Source organism: Dipodomys merriami, unplaced genomic scaffold (assembly GCF_024711535.1).
Source record: "Dipodomys merriami isolate MVZ:Mamm:240054 unplaced genomic scaffold, mDipMer1.0.p SCAF_51, whole genome shotgun sequence".
NCBI classification, from domain to species: domain Eukaryota; kingdom Metazoa; phylum Chordata; class Mammalia; order Rodentia; family Heteromyidae; genus Dipodomys; species Dipodomys merriami.
In genome coordinates, this window is record NW_027206080.1 from 4,965,284 (window position 1) to 4,984,407 (window position 19,124).

The 19,124-nt window shown below is 45.7% G+C and overlaps 1 protein-coding gene across 1 annotated transcript; it reads left to right on the forward strand.

Moving 5' to 3' along the window:
• The first annotated feature begins 2,104 nt into the window (after positions 1-2,104).
• LOC138810854 (zinc finger protein 878-like) lies at positions 2,105-14,191 on the forward strand. Its single transcript, XM_069998189.1, is given in 5 exon segments — positions 2,105-2,209; positions 11,203-11,329; positions 11,523-11,583; positions 12,117-13,788; positions 13,791-14,191. Coding segments are annotated over 5 exon segments (1,956 nt in total). The 5' UTR covers positions 2,105-2,206; the 3' UTR covers positions 13,884-14,191.
• Positions 14,192-19,124: the final 4,933 nt, after the last annotated feature.

The window sequence follows — 19,124 nt, forward strand, 5'->3', positions numbered from 1 at the left end:
AGATCACAGGCTGCTAGGTCACAATGATCTGTAGCTCTTCTTACAGGAAAGAGGCAGTGGAAAGACTCAGAAGAATCTCTTACTGCTACAGAGAAAAACCGCCCACTCTCAAGACAGCAGTTTTTTTTTTTTTTTTTTTTTTTGGGTTCGGTCGTGGGGCCTGAACTCTGGGCCTGGGCACTGCCCCTCAGCTCTTCAGCTCAAGGCTAGCGCTCTACCACTTGAGCCACAGCGCCACTTCCGGCTTTTTCTTTTTGCTTATGTGGTTCTGGGAATCGAACCCAGGGCCTCAGGCATGCAAGGCAAGCGCTCTACCACTGAGCCACCTTCCCAGCCCAAGACAGCAGTTTTGCCATGACAATGTCCTCAGAAGCTATGGGATGCCTGAGGGTGGAGAGACTTACCCTGTGGGTAAAGTCCTGTTTCAGCTTTAGTATCAGAAAATTAGTCATAGGTGCTCATATGCATTGAATCATGATTGTTAGGCCCAGTTCTGGATCCTTGGAAATCCATTGATGAGCAACAATAAACAGGAAACATAATCCATGTTCTCATGAAGATTACACTATGAAGGCAGAAAGAGAAAATAAATAGGAAGGAAAGAAATAGAAAAGAAGGAAAGAAGGATGCAAGAATCGGTCAAGAAAGCACCAAACATTGCAAGTGTAAATATGAGTTGATTTTCCACAATCTAGTCAAACTTGAAAGGAGTTGGGAGGGACCCAGAGTCAGAACAAGGAGGAGGGCTTTCTTGGACCAGAATGTCACAGTGAGCAAGATATTGCACTATTCTGCCTCCCTGGTGGTCTGGCCTGGTGGTCTTCTTCTACCATCCAAAGTGAGCCTCCTCATGCCTGTGCCCTTCAGAATCCCTAAGAATGTGTCCCAAGCCCTCCAGACAGTCATTGATCCTACTTCTTGTCTTCCACAGTCTATATAAACATCTATGGGCAAGCTTTGCCATTTTGTGTTAACTTTCTCCTTTTGTGTGTGCCTGGCTAGAACACTACTTCCAATGAAACCAGCTCAGAGACTTGCTTTTTTCAGAGAGCTTCCTGGCGATGGAAATAGCAACATTTAGAGTGAAGGAATTTCAAGGTGCTCAGGCCATGCCTGGCACAGGGCAAGCTTATTATGTCGCTTAAACAAAATGACCATCCTGGATTCAAAGGGCTGGTGCCGACTCCCATCTGGGCTTTGTGAAAGCTTCTGACGCTTCTGAGATCAGCCTTTGCAGTTTTAGAATAAGGACAAAAATCATAGTAAGACCGACCTTAAAGGGGTTTTCTTAGAAATTAAGCCCCCCAGAGCAGGGACTAGCCAGCTATATGAATGTTTGTTACATGGGACAGTTCTGCCCTCTAGTGGGCAGTCTGGCTTATTTCCCCAACTGACAGTTTCATGCCAATATCATTTTCACCTAGCAAGAAGTCCTTCTTCAATAAGCTTACCTTTTCTGAGCATATTTCTTTGGCGTCTGCAACTGACATGATTTATTAATCAGACAGAAAACATCTTTATTCAGTGAGCAAATAAGTGACTTGGAAACTTCTTTTAATTCATGCAGGCTAGGCAAAGATTCTACTGCTGAGACACATCTTCCTAGTCCTGCCAAGCAGGAGCCAGACAGATTCTTAGCTCCAGCCCCAGTACCAGCGTTTAAAATGAAACAAAGGAGGGTAATTTATTTGCATTTTCAGTTTACTTCTTAGTTTTAATTTCTGAGTCTAGCCCGCTCTGAAGGCCCGTGGTATTTGTTACGTTATTTTTAACGGTATTTGTTAAACATTCTCATCTTCCTAAGTTGGCTCCCAGTTCACTGAGTGTAAACTCTAAGGAGCCGGAAAGGTTTGATTTGAGGCTCCGCCTCCCTTTCCCCCCCCCTCACCAAAGGATGGCTGGTTCCGTCACTCAGGAGACCGCGCGCACCGCTAGCCAATCAGCGGAAGCAGGCGGTGAGGGCGGAGACATGGCTGGTCCTGTCACTCAGGAGACGGGGTGCACCTCTAGCCAATAAGCGGCCGCGAAGGAGGGGGCGGGAGCTCGTCTCTGCAGCGCTTCCTTCCTGGTCCGGGGGAGCTCGGGCGGGCGGGAGCGGCCGGGAGCGGCCGGGGGAGGGAGGCTCCTAGCGGTCAGCCTTTGTTGCACCGTGACCCGCTCTGACAGCAGGTGTGTGAGGAGAACTCGGGGGACCCTGGAATCCGGGATGGTGAGTGTGGGGTGCCTGTGTGGAGAGGATGGGGTGGGTGGAACTCTCCATCCCCGGCCTGGGTCGGCCCAGGCCTCGCCGCGGTGCAGCAGGCCCTGCTGTCCCCTGTCCGGCCCGGGGGTCGGGGCGCCGGCCCTGACGGCCCGGGGGAGATGGGGCGCTGGCTCCCACGGCCCGGGGGTCCGGCTCCGACGTCCCGGGGCGGGGGTTCCTAGGGGTTCGAGGCGCTGGCTCTGACGCTCGGGGGATGGAGAGGGGGCGCTGGCTCCCACGGCCCGGGGGTGAGGGGGGTGTTCCTGGAGGTCCAGGGCACCGGCTCTGACGGCCGGGGGAAGAGGATGAGGCGCTGGCTCCCACCGCCTGGGGAGGGGGAGGGGGCTCTGGCTCTGATGTCCCGGGGGCGGGGTTCCCGTGGGGATGGGGGCGCTGGCTCTGACGGCCCGGGGAGGTGGGGGCGCTGGCTCTGACGGCCCGGGGGGGGTGGTTTGTGGGGGTCCAGGGCGCCGGCTCTGACGGCCCGGGGTGGGGGGGGTGTTCCTGGGGGTCCAGGGCGCCGGCTCTGACGGCCCGGGGGGAGGGGATGGGTCGCTGACGGCTGGGGGGGGGGAGTTCGTGGGGGTCCAGGGCGCCGGCTCTGACGGCCGGGGGAAGAGGATCAGGCGCTGGCTCCCAAGGCCTGGGGAGGGGGATGGGGCTCTGGCTCTGATGTCCCGGGGGCGGGGTTCCCGCGGGGGTGGGGGCGCTGGCTCCGAAGGCCCGGGGAGGTGGGGACGCTGGCTCTGACGACTGGGGAGAGGGGTGGGGGCGCTGGCTCTGACGGCCCCGAAAGCTCCCCGTCTGCGGCCTTCCGGCCCTGCGCAGGCCACACTTAGGGTGTGCACCCCAAGTTCCTCTGCCCCGTGCTGCCTTTGGGGAGCACTAGGCTCCGCACTGACATCTGGGGAGCGGACCCCTTGAGGGGCGGTGCTGAGAAGTAGCGCATGGCACGCACCCTGGACGCTTGGGGTGTGGGCAGCGTGAAGGGGCAAAGGCACAGAAGGTGATTTTTATTTTTTACCGGTCTTGGGAGGGGGGGGGCTCACTCTCACTTGGCTTTTTTGCCCAAGGCTAGCTCTCTACCACTTGAGCCATACCTCTATGTCTGGCTTTTTACTACTTAATTGGAGATAAGAGTTCCATCTGTCTTTTCTGTCTAGACTTGCTTCTATCCTCAGATCTCAGTCTCTTGAGCAGCTAGGGTTACAGACTTTAGCCACCAGTGCTCAGCAAGCTTGGCTTTGTTGCTGGTTATTTTGGAGATGGAGTCTTGCGGGCTTTTCTGCCTGGGCTGGCTTCAAATTGTGATCCATCAGATATGAGCATCTTGAATCACTAGGATTATAGACATGAGCTCCCATTGCCCAGCTGAATTCCTTAACTTTTTGGATGAATTTTAACTTTTTTAAAAAAGACATTTCCTTCCTCCCTCCCTTCCTCCCTCTCCCTCCTTCCTGTAATGAGGTTTGAAGAGCCCTATACTTTAAAACAATTTTTATTGTCCCCACTGCCCCCCTAAAGTTGGAAGTGGATCCATGGTTAAAGTGGTAAAGCACTGTCTCTTGAGCAAAGCTCAGGTACAGTGCCCAGTGCCCAGGCCCCTGGGCCAGGGACAGACGGAGAAAAATCAGAGATTTCTTTCTTGGGTAAGCAGTCAAGGACATATCAAGGAAAGACTTTTTTTTTTCAGAATTTTCTGGTAACTTCCTTTTATTGAATACAATCAACACATTATAGTGTTGTGTTTGGGGGGTGGTAGTCCCTAGATTATCAGTTATCTAGATTATCAATCATTTTTGTTCTACCTGGGAACACATTGTGGGTTGGGAGAAGAAACTTTGCAAGCTATCCCAGGCCCTTGGCAGTTTTTCGTATCCTAAGCCAACAGCCAGCCTTGAGAGTTGCACCCTTAAGTGTTACGTTGCTGTACTGCCTTGGGTGCCTTGGCCTACAATTGGTTCAGCTCATCCAGTGACCAGGGCCTACAGTTTCTCTTCTTTCTATTTTTTATTTTAGTTTAACTTTTTAAACATCCTTCTGATTCTCTCCAGATCTCCATTCCTTCTCTTTTTCTCTCTACTTTCACCCCCCCACCCCTGTCTCTGCAGGCTCTGCTGCCCCTTGCTTTTGCCCTGGCTCTGTCTCTGCTGCAGCTGTTGTTGTTGTTACTAGTCTGTCACTAGCCCAGGTTACTGCTGCCAGGGCCAGGGCTGCCTCTGACACCAGCTCCAGCCCTGCAGGTGACGGCATGGCTACTGCTCCCACGTCTGCTATTTCTTCTTTGTGCTATCAGCTCAGTTACTCTTAATGATGGAAATGAAAAGTAAACAAGAAAAGATCACCCCAAATAAGCCTTTAGTGCAATATCAGGGCACCGGAGGTTATCCCCACTCAAGCCCTATACTTTTTGCTTTAGTTTTCTTCATGTTTAGTCTTTATCACTTGATAGTATATTGACAGGAATTCTAAAACAGTTTTAAATAGTAGAAGATATAAAAGAGTCATTAAGTGTATTTATTTTTTTAAATGTAGATGCTAAATGATATAAAGTAATTGAACATATTTATTGAATACAGAATGATATTTCTTTTTATTTGTTTTGCTATTCTTTTTGGTTTTTGACATAAGGTCTTATTATTTATTCAGGCAGGCCTGGAACTCTGGATCCCTTTGTCCTAGTCTCACGAGTATGTACTATTACTCCTGGTGGAGGTGTTTTTGTTGTTGCTGTTGTTGGTTGTAAGGCTTGAACTCTGGGCCTGGGAGCTGTCCCCGCACTCTTCAGCTCAAGGCGAGCACTCTATCACTTGAGCCACAGTTCTACTTCCAGTTTTCTGGTGGTTAATTGAGATATGAGTCTCATGGACTTTCGTGCCAGGGCTGGCTTTGAACCATGATCCTCAGATCTCAGCCTCCTGAGTAGCTAGGATTACAGGTGTGAGCCCCCAGCACCTGGCCTGGTGGTGCTATCTTAATACATGTATGAAATGTGTAATTGTTAGATTTGGGAAATTGATGTATCTATTAAGTCACATATTTGTCATTTCTTTTGCATTGGAGCATTCTGAATTCTCTTCATTCACCATTTTGGGAAAAAAAAGGTAGTACTAGGATTTGAACTCAGGGCCTCACACTTGCTAGGCAGGTGCTCTACCAGTTGAGACATGCCCTCAGCATGGCTTTAGTTTTTTTTTTTTTAAACTATTTATTGGGGGGGGATGGGAAGGGGAAACAAAGGAGGAGGCTACAATGTTTGATAAGAAATGTACTCATTACCTTGCCCATGTAATTGTAACCCCTCTGTACAGTATTTTCACAATAAAAAAACCTATTTATTTGCTTTACATTATTTTCAGAGTATAACTTTTGTATTTTTTTTGTCAGATTTATTCCTGTGGGTTTGTGTGTGTGTGTGTGTGTGTGTGTGTGTGTGTGTGTGTGTGGGTTCTGGGGTTGGAACTCAGGGCTTGGGTACTGTCTTAATGCTCAAGACTAGTACTTTACCACTTGAGCCACAGTACCATTTCTAGATTTTGCTGAGTGGTTTATCCAAAATAAGATTCTCACCTACTTTTCTGCCTGGACTGACTTTGAATTACAATCCTCAGATCTCAGCCTCCTGAATAGCTAGGATTACAGGTGTGAGCACCCAGCACCCAGCTCTGTTTATTTATTTTGATGCTTCTTTAAATGTACAGTTTGTGGTACTGAGATATATAGACTTTTTTTTTTGTTGTTGGTTGTGGGGCTTGAACTCTGGGCCTGAGTGCTGTCCCTCAGATCTTCAGCTCAAGGCTAGCACTCTACTACTTGAGCTACAATTCCACTTCTCGTTTTCTGGTGGTTTCTTGGAGACAAGATCTTGTCTTACAGACTCTCCTCCTCTGGCTGGCTTTAAACTGCGATCCTCATATCTCAGCCCCTGAGTATCTAGGATTACAGGTGTGAGTCAACAGTGCCCGGCTGAACATTTAAAAATTGTATTTTAAGTGGGGTGCTGGTGGCTTATGCCTGTATCTTAGCTACTGAGGAGGCTGAGTTTCCAGCCTAGATAGGAAAGTCTGTGAGACCCTTCCTTATCTCTGATAAACCACCAGAAAACCAGAAATGGCATTATGGCTCAAGTGGTAGAGTGCTAGCCTTGAGCAAAAATGCTCAGGGAGAGTACCTAGGCCTTGATTTCAAGCTTTAGGACCAACACCAAAAACAAAATTTGTATTTCAAGTATTTTATTGTAATTGTAAAGAAGTATACTTTATTTTTGTATATTGGTTCCTTTAACCTTGCTGAACATCTTTATCTTTCTTATATGCTTCTAAACCTTTAAAAGTATGCATACTCTAAGCATTAATATTGATAATGCTTGCATGCTAGTTTTTGTTGGGACCTACATTTTTAACTCATTTGAGTACAATCACTTTTGGAACTTGTTTGTGGCCCAGGAGGTACAATTTTTATCACATGGGATGATACCAGAATTTTAATCTGGCAGGGCACTGGTGCTCACACCAGTAATCCTAGCTACTTAGGAAGGCTGAGAACTGAAGATCAAAGTTCCAAGACAGCAGGGCAGAAAGTCCCTGAGACTCATATCTCTAATAAACTACTCAAAAAAAAAAACAACCCAAAAAGCCACAGTGGTGCTATGGCTCATGTGGTAGAACACAAAAGAAGCTCAAGGACAGTGCCCACGAGCTCCAGAACTGTCATAATTTGTTTTTTCTTTTCCTTCTGTGGAAATCAAATGAATATGAGTCCTATGAGCATTTCTCGTTTGAGGGTGGGTCCTGCTATCTAGCCCAAGCCAGGCTCCATCTGGTAAATCATTCTACCTCTGTCTCTCAAGTGCTGGGATTGCACACTTAGCCTCTGTTGGTGACTTTTAAAGTTCAAATTATGGGAAATAGTAGGGGAGTATAAGTCTATTACAGAACTCATTTATTTATCCAAAATGGTTTTTGTTTGCTATGGCCATTGCCATTTAGGAAGTCAGTTAGGCCTAATTTTTGCCTGTCTAATCACTGTCAAAAATCATTCACTTGACAAATGCTAGGCTCTGTCTACATTAACGAGATGGATCTGTTTTCATGTAGGTCTTCCATTAAAATGTGCGAAGCTGGGCTCCGGTGGCTCATGCCTTTAATCCTAGCTACTCAGGAGGCTGAGATCTGAGGATTGTGATTCAAAGCCGGCCCAGGCAGGAAAAGCTGTGAAACTCTTATCTCCAATAAGCCACCAGAAACCAGGACGTGGTGCTGTGGTTCCAATGGTAGAGCGCTAGCCTTGAGATGAAGGGCTGAGGGACAGTGCTCAGGCCCAGAGTTCAAGCCCCAGGACCACCACCAACAACAACAAAAATGTGCTACTTGGGTGTAAGTGGTGCATGCCTGTAATCTTAGCTACTCAGGAGGCTGAGATATAAGAACTGTGGTTCAAGCTAGCCCAGACAGGAAATTTCTGTGACACTCTCATCTCTAGTTAAATGACTAAAAAGCTGCAAGTGGAGCTGTGGCTTAAGTGGCAGAACCTTAGTCTTGAGCAAGAAAGCTCAGGGACAGTGCATAGGCCTTGAGTTCAAGCCCCAGGACTAGCACCAAAAAATAAATAAGCTTTCTTTCTGTTTCTTTTTCTTTTGTGCTGCCACTGAGACACAGCTACATTTCCAGCTTTTTGTTGGTTTATTGGAGATAGTCTCATGGATTTTTCTGCCCCAGCTGGCTTTGAAATGGACTTCTCTGATCTCAGCCTCCTGAGTAGCTAGGATTTCAGGCTTGAGCTACTGATACCAAATGTCATTCATCTTTAAATTTAATTTTTAGACAAGGTCTCACTAACTTTGTTCAGGCTGCCTTTAAATTTTTTATCCTTCCTGTTTCCACATACTGGGATTACAAGTATCTAGCACTCCATCTGATTAGTTTATTCATTTGACTCTCTAGTCAAATTCTTTTATATTGTAGATCTTTTGCACATTTTTTCCTTTTCTTCTTAATATTTGAATTTGCCAGTTCCATTCTTTATTACTTTTTCTCATATAAATGAAAATCATTAATTTTATTGTCAAGGTGATGTATGAACTTGTTACTCCCTCCCTCATTTTTTCCCTCTTTCCTTCCCCACCCCCCATTTTCCTTTCCTTTTGTGTGTTTATTTCTCCATTAATACTAGATTGTTCTGTATACTATAATTTGAAAATCCTTGAATTCAAATGAAGTCAGGCTATATTACTCTGTGCTTTATTGTCTAATAGAGTTCACTTGTTACACAGTTGTTATTGCTAGTAGGCCTGGAAAAGTGATTCTTATTGACTAATAAAAAGCCTGTTTTGCAGATTTGTGGAATTTGTGTGTGTGTGTGTGTGTGTGTGTGTGTGTGTGCACGCACCTGTGTTCCTGTCTTGAACTCAGGGCCTGGGTACTGTCCTTGAGCTTCTCTGCTCAAGGCTAGTGTTCTACCACTTCAGCCACATCTCTGCTTTCAGCTTTTTGGTAGTTTATTGGAGATAAGTCTTATAGACTATCCTTCCTGGGCTGGCTTCAAACCAGGGTCCTCAAATCTCAGCCTTTTGAGTGGCTAGGATTACAGGTATGAGCCACCAGAGAATTCATGGAATTTTTTTGAGGATACAGTTCAAAAGAGGTAACATATTGGTAATACTGAATTTTTTGTTTTCTTTTTCGGGGGGGGGGGGGTCTGGTTGTGGGGCCTGAACTCGGCCTGGGTGCTGTCCCTCAGCTCTTCAGCTCAAGGCTAGCGCTCTACCACTTGAGCCACAGCGTCACTTCCGGCTTTTTTCTTTTTGCTTATGTGGTGCTGAGGAATCAAACCCAGGGCCTCATGCATGCAAGGCAAGTGCTCTACCACTGAGCCATCTTCCTAGCCCCAATACTTAAATTTTCTTTGTTGCTATTTTGTTTTGAGATTGGGTCTCTACACAGGGAGGTGGCTCTGTGTTCATGTGCTCAAATGAATCTTCTGCCTTAGTCTCTTTTAAGTAGCTTGCCACTGTACCTGGCTAAAGGACATCATGTGACTTATTTTCTTCCTTCCTTCCTTCTTTCTTTCTTTCTTTCTTTCTTTCTTTCTTTCTTTCTTTTTTTCTTTCTTTCTTTCTTTCTGTGATGGTGGTACTTGGGTTTGAACTCAGGGCCTCATACTCACTAGGTAGGCATTCTACCACTTGAGCCATGCTTCTAGTCCTTTACTACTTTATTTTTCAGGCAGGGTCTCATGTTTTTGCCAGGGACTGTCCTCAGACTTTGACTGTTTTGTTCACAGCTTTTCATGTAGCTGGGATCACTGGTGTGTGAAACCATGCCTAGCTTATTGTGATGGGGTCTTGCTAACCTTTTGCCTGGGTTGTCCTTGAACTGGAGTTCTTTAGATCTCTACCTTCTGAATAGTTGGGAGTAACAAGTATGAGCCACTTTGCTCTGATCTGCTTATATTACTCAGTGGGAATTTAAATCTTTTTCTGTTAGGGTAATTAAACATTGAGCATGTATCATAGTCACTAATTGATTAAATCTGGCCTGCAGTCAGTTGTTCATGGGCCTCTAAATGTGTTCCCATAGGGTGGGCTCAATTTCACAAAAAAAATAAGTGTGACCCCATGCATGAAATAATGTCTTCCATGGAAATTCATTAGAAATTCCATGTCAAGTAATGTTGAATTTTTTTTTTTTATAGTAGGGTTAGGAATAAGGTGGAGGCAGATTGATTCTCTAGCTAAATTACTATAGACTTTCAGAAGAACAGTTCAGAAAATGCCATATTGAACCACATGGTGTTTGCTCATATCTAACCCTAGTACTCAGAAGGCTAAGAGCTGGAGTATTGCAGTGTTCAAAGCTAGCCTGGACAGAAATGTCTGTGAGACTCTGTCTCCAGAATAACCAGGAAAAGCAGGGTTGGAGGCATATCTTAAGTGGTACAGCACTAGCCAATTAATGAAGCCAAATGAATGTGAGTCCCTGTGTTCAATCTCTAGTACTACTAAAAGAGAAAAAAAAAGAAGCCAGGTACCAGTGGCTCACACCTGTAATTCTACTTTCTCAGGAGACAGAGATCTGAGGATCACTGTTTAAAGCCAGCCTGGGCAGGAAGGTCCATGAGACTCTTATCTCCAATTAAATACCAAGAAAATCTGGAAGTAGAGCTGTGGCTCAAGTGGTAGAGTGCTAGGCTTGAGTGAAAAAAGTTGCAACAGTACTCAGGCTCTGAGTTCAAGCCTCAGGCCCAGCACCCAAAACCAAACAAACAAACAAAACAGAAGAAGCCATACTATTTGCATAAATTTAAGGAAGGGTGTTTTTTTTATTTTTTATTTTTTATTTGTGAGATTGCTCAAAACCTTAAGTTGGTCACCTGGAGTTTCTAAGGACAAGCATTTTCAAGACTGCTAGTATGAATTCTGCATATCAAGTGGCAGAAATTTGTTATGATCATTCTGGAGATCCACTCTACACAGAGAATTTAGTGGTGTCCCATCAGCACTTCTTACTTCCTTGGCTAACTAGTGAGATTATTTATTTATTTATTTATTTATTTATTTTTGTGGGTTGTGAGGCTTGAACTCTGGGCCTGGGTGCTGTCCCTGAGCTCTTCAGTTCAAGGCGAGCACTACTACCACTTGAACCATAGTACCACTTCCGGTTTTCTGAGTGGTTTATTGGAGATAAGAGGGGTTTTAAACTGTGATTGTCAGATCTCAGCATCCTTAGTAGCTAGGATTACAGGCATGAGCCACCAGCACCTGGTGTGAGAGAATTCTTATTCTGCTATTTTCCTTCTGGAATAGCTTAATTATAGCATTAGAACTCTGTAGGAGAGATTGTAGATCATGACTAAGTCATAGAATACATGTGTGGTGACAACAGAAACATAAGAACACTTTGTAGAATCACAGAGTTGTCAGATTCACCCATTTTCCTGTCCACATATATGGAATGTTCTAGGAGTCTGTGACCTTTGAGGATGTGGCTGTGAACTTTACCCAGGAGGAGTGGGCTTTGCTGGATCCTTCTCAGAAGAATCTCTACAGAGATGTAATGCTGGAAACCTTCAGCAACCTCGCTTCTGTAGGTATGAATGACATTCCTTCACTTGGTCAATTAGAGAGTAAATAGAGAACAAATTGTTCCATGATTTGGAATGTGGAAAGGGAAGAATTTAAGGAATAATTCAGGCATGATGGTTACAAGGTATGCTTAACCTAGAAGATATTTTTTCTATAATTTCTTAATAGTTCATAATTTTTTCTGGATCTGCATTTTAGGGAACAGATGGAGAGAGCAGAACATGAAAGATCAGCATACAAACCCTGGGAGAAGTCTAAGGTAATTTGCATGTATAAGAGGAAGCAGCATCTCTTGAGTGAACCTTGCATGTAATGAAAATTTAAAAACATGCAAAAAAAAAAAAAAACCCCACACAACTTTTTAATTACCATTAGAGAAATTTCACCCAAAATATGTATTTTGATGTCACAGAGCTATTCAGTGTTTTATAAAGTATTTCATTTTGGAGACAACACTAACAAAACACACACATGAATGTTGTTTTAATAGTAGCTCTGGGTTCCAGAGTAATCATTTGTTTTCAAATTATTCATCCATGGCAGAAAATACACAGCTTTTGTCAAGTAGTGTAAGTTCAAGACCTACTAATAAATTTTCATTAATAAAGTACCTATTCCTAATTTTGTGTTATTTTCACTTAAATTACATAGTAGACTCAGTGAAAGTAAAGAAGGTAATCCGTGCAGATACCTGCACCCAGATTCCAATATTAATGTGAGCAAGAAAATTTGGACTAGAATAAAAATATGCAATGTGTATGAGGTTTTCATGTGTCATTCATTCTTTAATAGCCACACCATCTCTCACTCTGGATATAAACCATATGTGCATGAAGAATATGAACAGAAGCTGTATAAGTGTGAACAAGGTGGGAAAACCTTCATTTCTCTTACAAGTGTACAAGGACACTTGGCATCTCACAGTGTAAATGGACCATATGAGTGTAAAGTATGTTTCAAAGCCTTTGATTTTCTCAAATCATTTAGAGTACATCAACAGACTCACAGTGTGAAGCTTCACAGTATAGAAAATCCCTATGACTGCAAGCAAAGTGCAGACACCTTTGTTTGTTGTAGTTCTTTTCAAATACATGGAAGAATTTACACTGTAGAAAAATCTTACGAGTGTAAACAATGTGGAAAAGCCTTCAGACATCTCAGCTACCTTCGAGTACATAAAAGAACCCATAATGAGGAAAATCCCTATAAATGTAAGCAGTGTCGAAAAGCCTTCAAAGATCACAGTTCCCTTCATGTACATGAAAGAAGTCACAGTGGAGAAAAACCCTATGAATGTAAACAGTGTGGAAAAAACTTCAGATATATTGGTCACTTTCGAGCACATCAAAGACGTCATACTGGAGAAAAATTCTATGAATGTAAACAGTGTGGAAAGGCCATTAAACATCTTAGTTACCTTCAAATACATGAACGAATGCACAGTGAAGGAAAACCCTATGAATGTAAACAATGTGGTAAAATGCTCAGTAGTTCCAGTTCTCTTAAATTACATGAAAGAACTCATACCAGAGAAAAACCATGTGAATGTAAACATTGTGGTAAAATTCTTAGTTCTTCCAAGTCCCTCCAAAGACATGAAAAAATTCATACTAGGGATAGACCCCATGAATGTAAACAATGCCATAAAGCCTTCAGAGACCACAGCTCCCTTCAAGTGCATGAAAGGATTCATACTGGAGAAAAACCTTATGAATGTAAACAGTGTGGAAAAAACTTTAGATATCTCGGTCACTTTCGCGTACATCAAAGACGTCATACTGGAGAAAAACCATATGCATGTAAACAATGCGGCAAAGCCTTCAGTGATCATAGTTGTTTCCGAAGACATGAAAAAACACATACTGTAGAAAAACCCTACCAATGTGAGCAATGTTTTAAAGTCTTCAAATACCACCTTTCCCTTCGAAGACATGAAAGAACTCATACTGGTGAAAAACCATATGAATGCAAAGAGTGTGGTAAAGCCTTCAGAGACCACAGCTCCCTTCAAGTACATGAAAGGGTTCATACTGGAGAAAAACCCTATGAATGCAAACAGTGTGGAAAAGCTTTCCGGTATCTCAACTACCTTCAAGTACACGAAAGAACTCATACTGGAGAAAAACCCTATGAATGTAAACAGTGTGGCAAAGCCTTCATGTGTCTTGGCTACCTTCGAGTACATGAAAACACTCATACTGGAGAAAAACCCTACCAATGTAAACAGTGTTTTAAAGTCTTCAAATATCACCTATCTGTTCGAAGACATGAAAGAACTCATACTGGAGAAAAACCTTATGAATGTAAATACTGTGGTAAAGCCTTCAGATACCATAGCTCCCTTCAAGTACATGAAAGAATTCACACTGGAGAAAAACCCTACAAATGTAAACAGTGTGGAAAAGCCTTCCGGTATCTCAACTACCTTCAAGCACATGAAAGAACTCATACTGGAGGAAAACCAAATATCACTGTAAACAGTATGGGAAAGTCTTCAGAAATGTATTACCTTTGAGTACAGGAACATGTAGTGAAGGAAATCCCTATGTATATACTTAATATGACAAAGCTCTTAGTTCTAGTCCCTTGAATTACATAAAGGAACTCATTGAAGAAAAAATGTGAGCAAACTATGTGGTAAAGTTCTTAGCTCTTCCAAGTCTTTTTGAAGACAGAAGAAAATATATGCCTGGAATAAATTCTATGCTTGTAAACAATGTGGTAAAGCCTTCAGTCCTTACCAGTCCTTTCAATGACAGAAAAGAACTCCTACTGAAGAAAAGTTCTATGAATGTAAACTATATGTGAAGTCCTTCATAGGTCACAATTTGCCATGAAGACATACACATACTAGAGAAGATCCTATGAATGTAAACAGTTCACTAAAGCCTTCGGAGATCACAGTTCCCTTCAAGTGCATGAAAGAGCATGAACTGGTATTGAGCTTTCTTAAATGATTTTCTGTATCTCTTGGGATGATCTTGCTTTTTCTAATATGTATTATCTTTCAAATATGAAAACATGGCTTTTATAGGTTCAATCCCTTTTGATATGGGATATAAGAATTTTTACACTTGCTTTTCTAATACTTTGTTGAGGCCTTTTGTGTCCTTATTAAAGGATTTTTTTAAATAGTACTGGGCTTGAACTGTGCTCAAAAATTTTTTATACCTTATAGCATGTATTTAGTGTATATAAAGTGTGCTGTATGCATGTGTAATATAAACATTTAATATGTAGAATATAGCATGGTTTGTGTATAAGCATATGTTATATATAACTGGTTTATATTTTATGTAATTAAAATTACATAATTACAATGGAATATGCTTTTGTCAATCTATAATATAATGTATTTCAGTTCACTGCTAGCTGACAAAATTATTTGAACATACCCGTCACCTGCTTCCACAGGAACAAAAGGAAATATCACCTTTCTAATACCACAAACTCTTCTTACCACTCTATTTTCTTAGTTCTAAGGTAAAATCTCAGTGCAGACTTAACATAGTTTACAGTGCCTGTCACCTTTTGATTATGAGTAGAAGTAACTAATATTTAGCCTCTCTCATTCTTACTTGGCCTGTGAGGTAGCATATGTTTGTCTAGTAGAACTAGGGTGCTAAAACTTAGTTCAATGTATTTTAACTTTTATAGTCTATTATCAGAAACCATAGGTATGTTCTCATAGAGAACTGAAGTAGAGTTTTAGATTTGCTGCTGAAAGCCCTCAATTGATGGATTTTCCATCTTGCCACATTCTTCCATACTTCTGTAGAGACATTCTAGGAGACTCTGTGGACCTCTCTCCTTGCTCCATGCTGTCACTGGCCTACATGACATGTCAAGAAAAGAAACTAATTGCTGTCACTGGCATTGTTGGGTGTGTGCATCTCAGTGGGTCTGAGATGTGCCTCACATGCACACTATACAAACCCTAGCTGACAGACTCACTGCACAGGCATTTCTAGCATAGTATGTTCCTGGCACAGTACATGACTACATGAATCCTCAAATGACCATATATATGTGAGATGAGGGAACTACATCATGGAACTGACTGGCTTTGGATCCTGGTTGTGTGAGAGAGAGTTTGTGCCATGCAGGTCTACATGAAGGAAATAAATCCTCATGGGCTGAGGTTCAGACTGAGCCTTTTGGAAAAGGACTTCCATCCCTCTGCCTGTGGTCAGAACAGTATGTCAAATCCTGGAGATGCCAGAGACCAGGAGGAGGGGGAGCATTTCCTGAGTCCCTTCAAGGTCTCTAGACCTTGAGACAGAATTGGGCTCAGGCATTACCAGACCCAGGGACTCGGAGGGTGTCTGACTCACACTCCCAATCTCCACATAGCAGAGGTTGTACTAACATTATGCCTTCATTTCATGCAGCCCCAAGAATAAGTCTGGAGTGTATGGGTCTTCTTGGCCTTGAAGGCTATTAGGCCCTGCCTGGCCTGTGGCTCCTGGTCTTTCTCATGGACCTAGGGGCCTAGGATTGGTCTGTGGAAGGACAAGGCCAGAGTGGCAGCCCTCATCCTGGCCATGCCTACCCATCCCCCTTCCTCGCCCCACTACTGTGTATTCTCTCCAGACTTCGAGCTGGCTGTGCCCACCTGGAGGTCTCTTGCTCACTCATGGATACCCTGCTTGCTTGCCTGCCCCACCCCCCTTCATGAGCCGTCCCTGCCCCCTGCTTCCTACTCCAAGCCTCACCCTCTGTGAGCCGGCCCTGCTTGCATGTTCTCAGTTTGAGCGGGAACCTGAGCTCTGCGTTCCCAGCTCCTCTTCAGCCTGGTTGGAAGAGGGAGGCAGGAGAGACCAGTGTGAGGAGACACAGGCCCGCCAAGGAGAGAGCCCTTAGCCACCGCCCTGTGCGTGCTGGGCCGGGACTCCACGCCGCCATTGCCACTCCTGCTTCGCCTTCGGCTCAAGCTGTGCCTCCGCCTCCGTCCGGGCTCCTGGGGCGGCCGGGGTTATCTTCTGCCCCCCAGTTTGGGGTACGGGAGCACGAGGCGCCCACAGGACTGTCCTTGGCCCGAAGGCCGTGCACCGGCCACGCCGGGCCCGGGTCTGAGCTCGGCCTTCGCGGCTGCGGGGTTCCGGACCTCGGACCGGGCAGCTGCCGTCCGACCGGGTCTCCCCGCCAGGCGCTCGCCGCCCGGGGCACCAGGACCCGAGCGGGCAGGGGTCCGACCGCGCCCGGGCTGCGAGCCCAGGGCCAGCCGCCGCCGGAAGCCGGCCTGGCCATGGCCCCGCTGTCGGGCTTCCCCCGCGGGTCGCAGCCCTGGCTCTCCAGCTGGGAAGGGGCAGCGCCGGAGGACAGCGGCCTGGAGCCAGGCGGGGGACAGCCTCGGGGGAAAGGTGGCTGGAGCGCCTGTGGGCTAATGGGAGGGGCCGGGGCAGGAGGTGAGAGGTCAAGGGGTGGGGCCCCCTGTTCCTGTGCTGACGCTCAAGAAGGGCGGGGCCTGTGGGGGGTCAGAGCACAAGAGGGGTGGAGCGAGAGTGGAAGTGAGGGCCCAGGGGCGGGGCTTGTGGGAGGACCCGGGTCCTGAGGAGGACAGTGCGCACACCGAGAGCACCCTCTGGCGGGCATCAGTGGTCACTGCACCCTCTGGTCCTGAGGAACGGAGCGCGCATGCATGCCTAGAGCGCCCTCTGGCGGGAAGCGGCGCTCACTGCATGCTGGGTCCTGAGGAGAGGAGCATAGTGCTCACTTCGCAGTCTGGCAGGAAAGCAGCCCTCACTGCACCCCGGCTTCTGAGGATGACGATGCACAAGCCTAGAACACCCTCTGGCGGGAATCAGTGCTCATTTTACCCTCTGGTGTTGTGGGAGGAGCAGAGCACAAGAGGGGTGGGGCAAGAACAGGAAAGTGAGCGGCCCAGGGGTGCGGCTTGTGGAGGGGCAGAGCACAGGAGCGGTGTGGCAAGGGAGCAGAAGTGAGTGGTCCAGGGAGGGAGCTTGAGGGAGGGCCCAAGGTTCTGAGGAGTACAGTGCACACACCTAGAGCGGCCACGTGATGGGAATCAGTGGTTACTGTAACCCTGGACCTGAGAGGAGGAGGATGGTGTGCACACCTAGAATCCTATCTGGTGGGAATCAGTGGCTACTGCACCCCTCCCCCTCGACCTGAGAGGAGGAGGCTGGTGTGCATATCAAGAGCACCATCTGGTGGGAATCAGTGGCTACTGCACCCCCCTGGTCCTGAGAGGGATTGTGCGTGTGCACACCTACAGTGCCCTCTGGTGGGAAGCAGCTCTCACTGCACCCCCTGGACCTGCAGAGAGGAAGATGGTGAGCATGCCTAGAGCGTCCTCTGGTAGGAAACAGCCCTCATGGTACCCAGAGTCCTGCTGAGGACGGTGCGCCTGCCTAGAGCGCCCTCTGTGGGGATCAGCCCTCACTGCACCCCAGGTGCTGAGGATGACGGTGCACAAGCCTAGAGCGCTCTCTGGCAGGAATCAGTGCTCACTGCACCCTCTGGTTTTGTGGGAGGAGCAGAGCAAGGAAGTGAGGGGCCCAGGGGTGGGGCTTGTGGAAGAGCAGAGCACAGGAGGGGTGGGCAAAAGCAAGGAATTGAGCCGTCCAGGGGTGAGGCTTTGGGAGGATAGAGGATGAGAGGGGTGGACAAGGGTATGGAAGTGAGTGGTCCAGAGGCAGGGCTTGTGGAGGGGCAGAGCATGAGAGGGTTGGTGCAAGAGCAAGGAAGTGAGTGGTCCAGAGGTGGGGCTTGTGGGAGGGACGACGGAGGAGAGTGGTGGGACAAGAGTAAGGAAGTGAGCAGTCCAGGGACAGGACAGGGGGGACAGAGCACGAGAATGGAAGGGCAAGAACAGGGAAATGAGGATTAGGGAGCCTGTTAGTAAAGGGTTAATGTAGGTTTGGGGAGGGGGTTAGGATTGTAGAAAGTGTTACTCATGCAGTTACATATGGATTTGGTTTAGCAGCTGGTTTGGGGTGAGGCGTAAGATTGCTGAGTGGCTTAGGGTATGTGTTAGGGTATGAGTGTGGGCTAGGGCACGTGCTAAGTTGTGAGTATGGGTAGAGTTAGGGTGTATGGTAGGGTACATGTTAGGGAACATGTTAAAATAGTGTTTGGGTTTAAGGTACATTGGGGTACATGTTAGGGCATGCATTTGGGGTAGGTTTGGGGTGCATGTTAGGGTGCACATAAACTTATATGGTTTAAAATACATGTGAGGGTACTTGATTCTGTACATATTAGTGTTTAGAGTATACATTAGGGTACATGGTACAATTATGGTAGGTGTTCAGGATTGTTAGGGTTAAGGTATGTGTTAGAGTTAGGGCACATATTAGAGAATATGTTAGGGTACATTTTGGGTACATGTTAGGGTGCATGTAAGGATCACTTAGAGTACGTGTTAGGGCATTTGTTAGGATACACGTTAATGTTTACTATACATTTTAAGATTAAGGTACATTTTAAGATACATAAAGTATTAGAGTTAGGGTACATTTGGCGTATGGATTTCCATCAGGGTAAATATTAGGATGTGAGTATGGGCCAGAATTAGGGTGTATGATGGGGTATATGTTAGGGAATATTTTAGGGTACATGTTAGGGTTAAGGTACGTGTTAGGACTAGGGCCAATGCTAGAGCCCTAGTCCTAACCTTACATGTAAGGTTACCTGTGTGATTTAGACAATGTGTTAGTGGCTAGAGTATTTATTAGGATATGTGCTATGTTTAGGGTGCATGTAAGGTTATAGTTTCTTAGGGTACATTCAGGGTACATGTATGGTTTATAGAGTAGGTGTTTGGATACTTGTTAC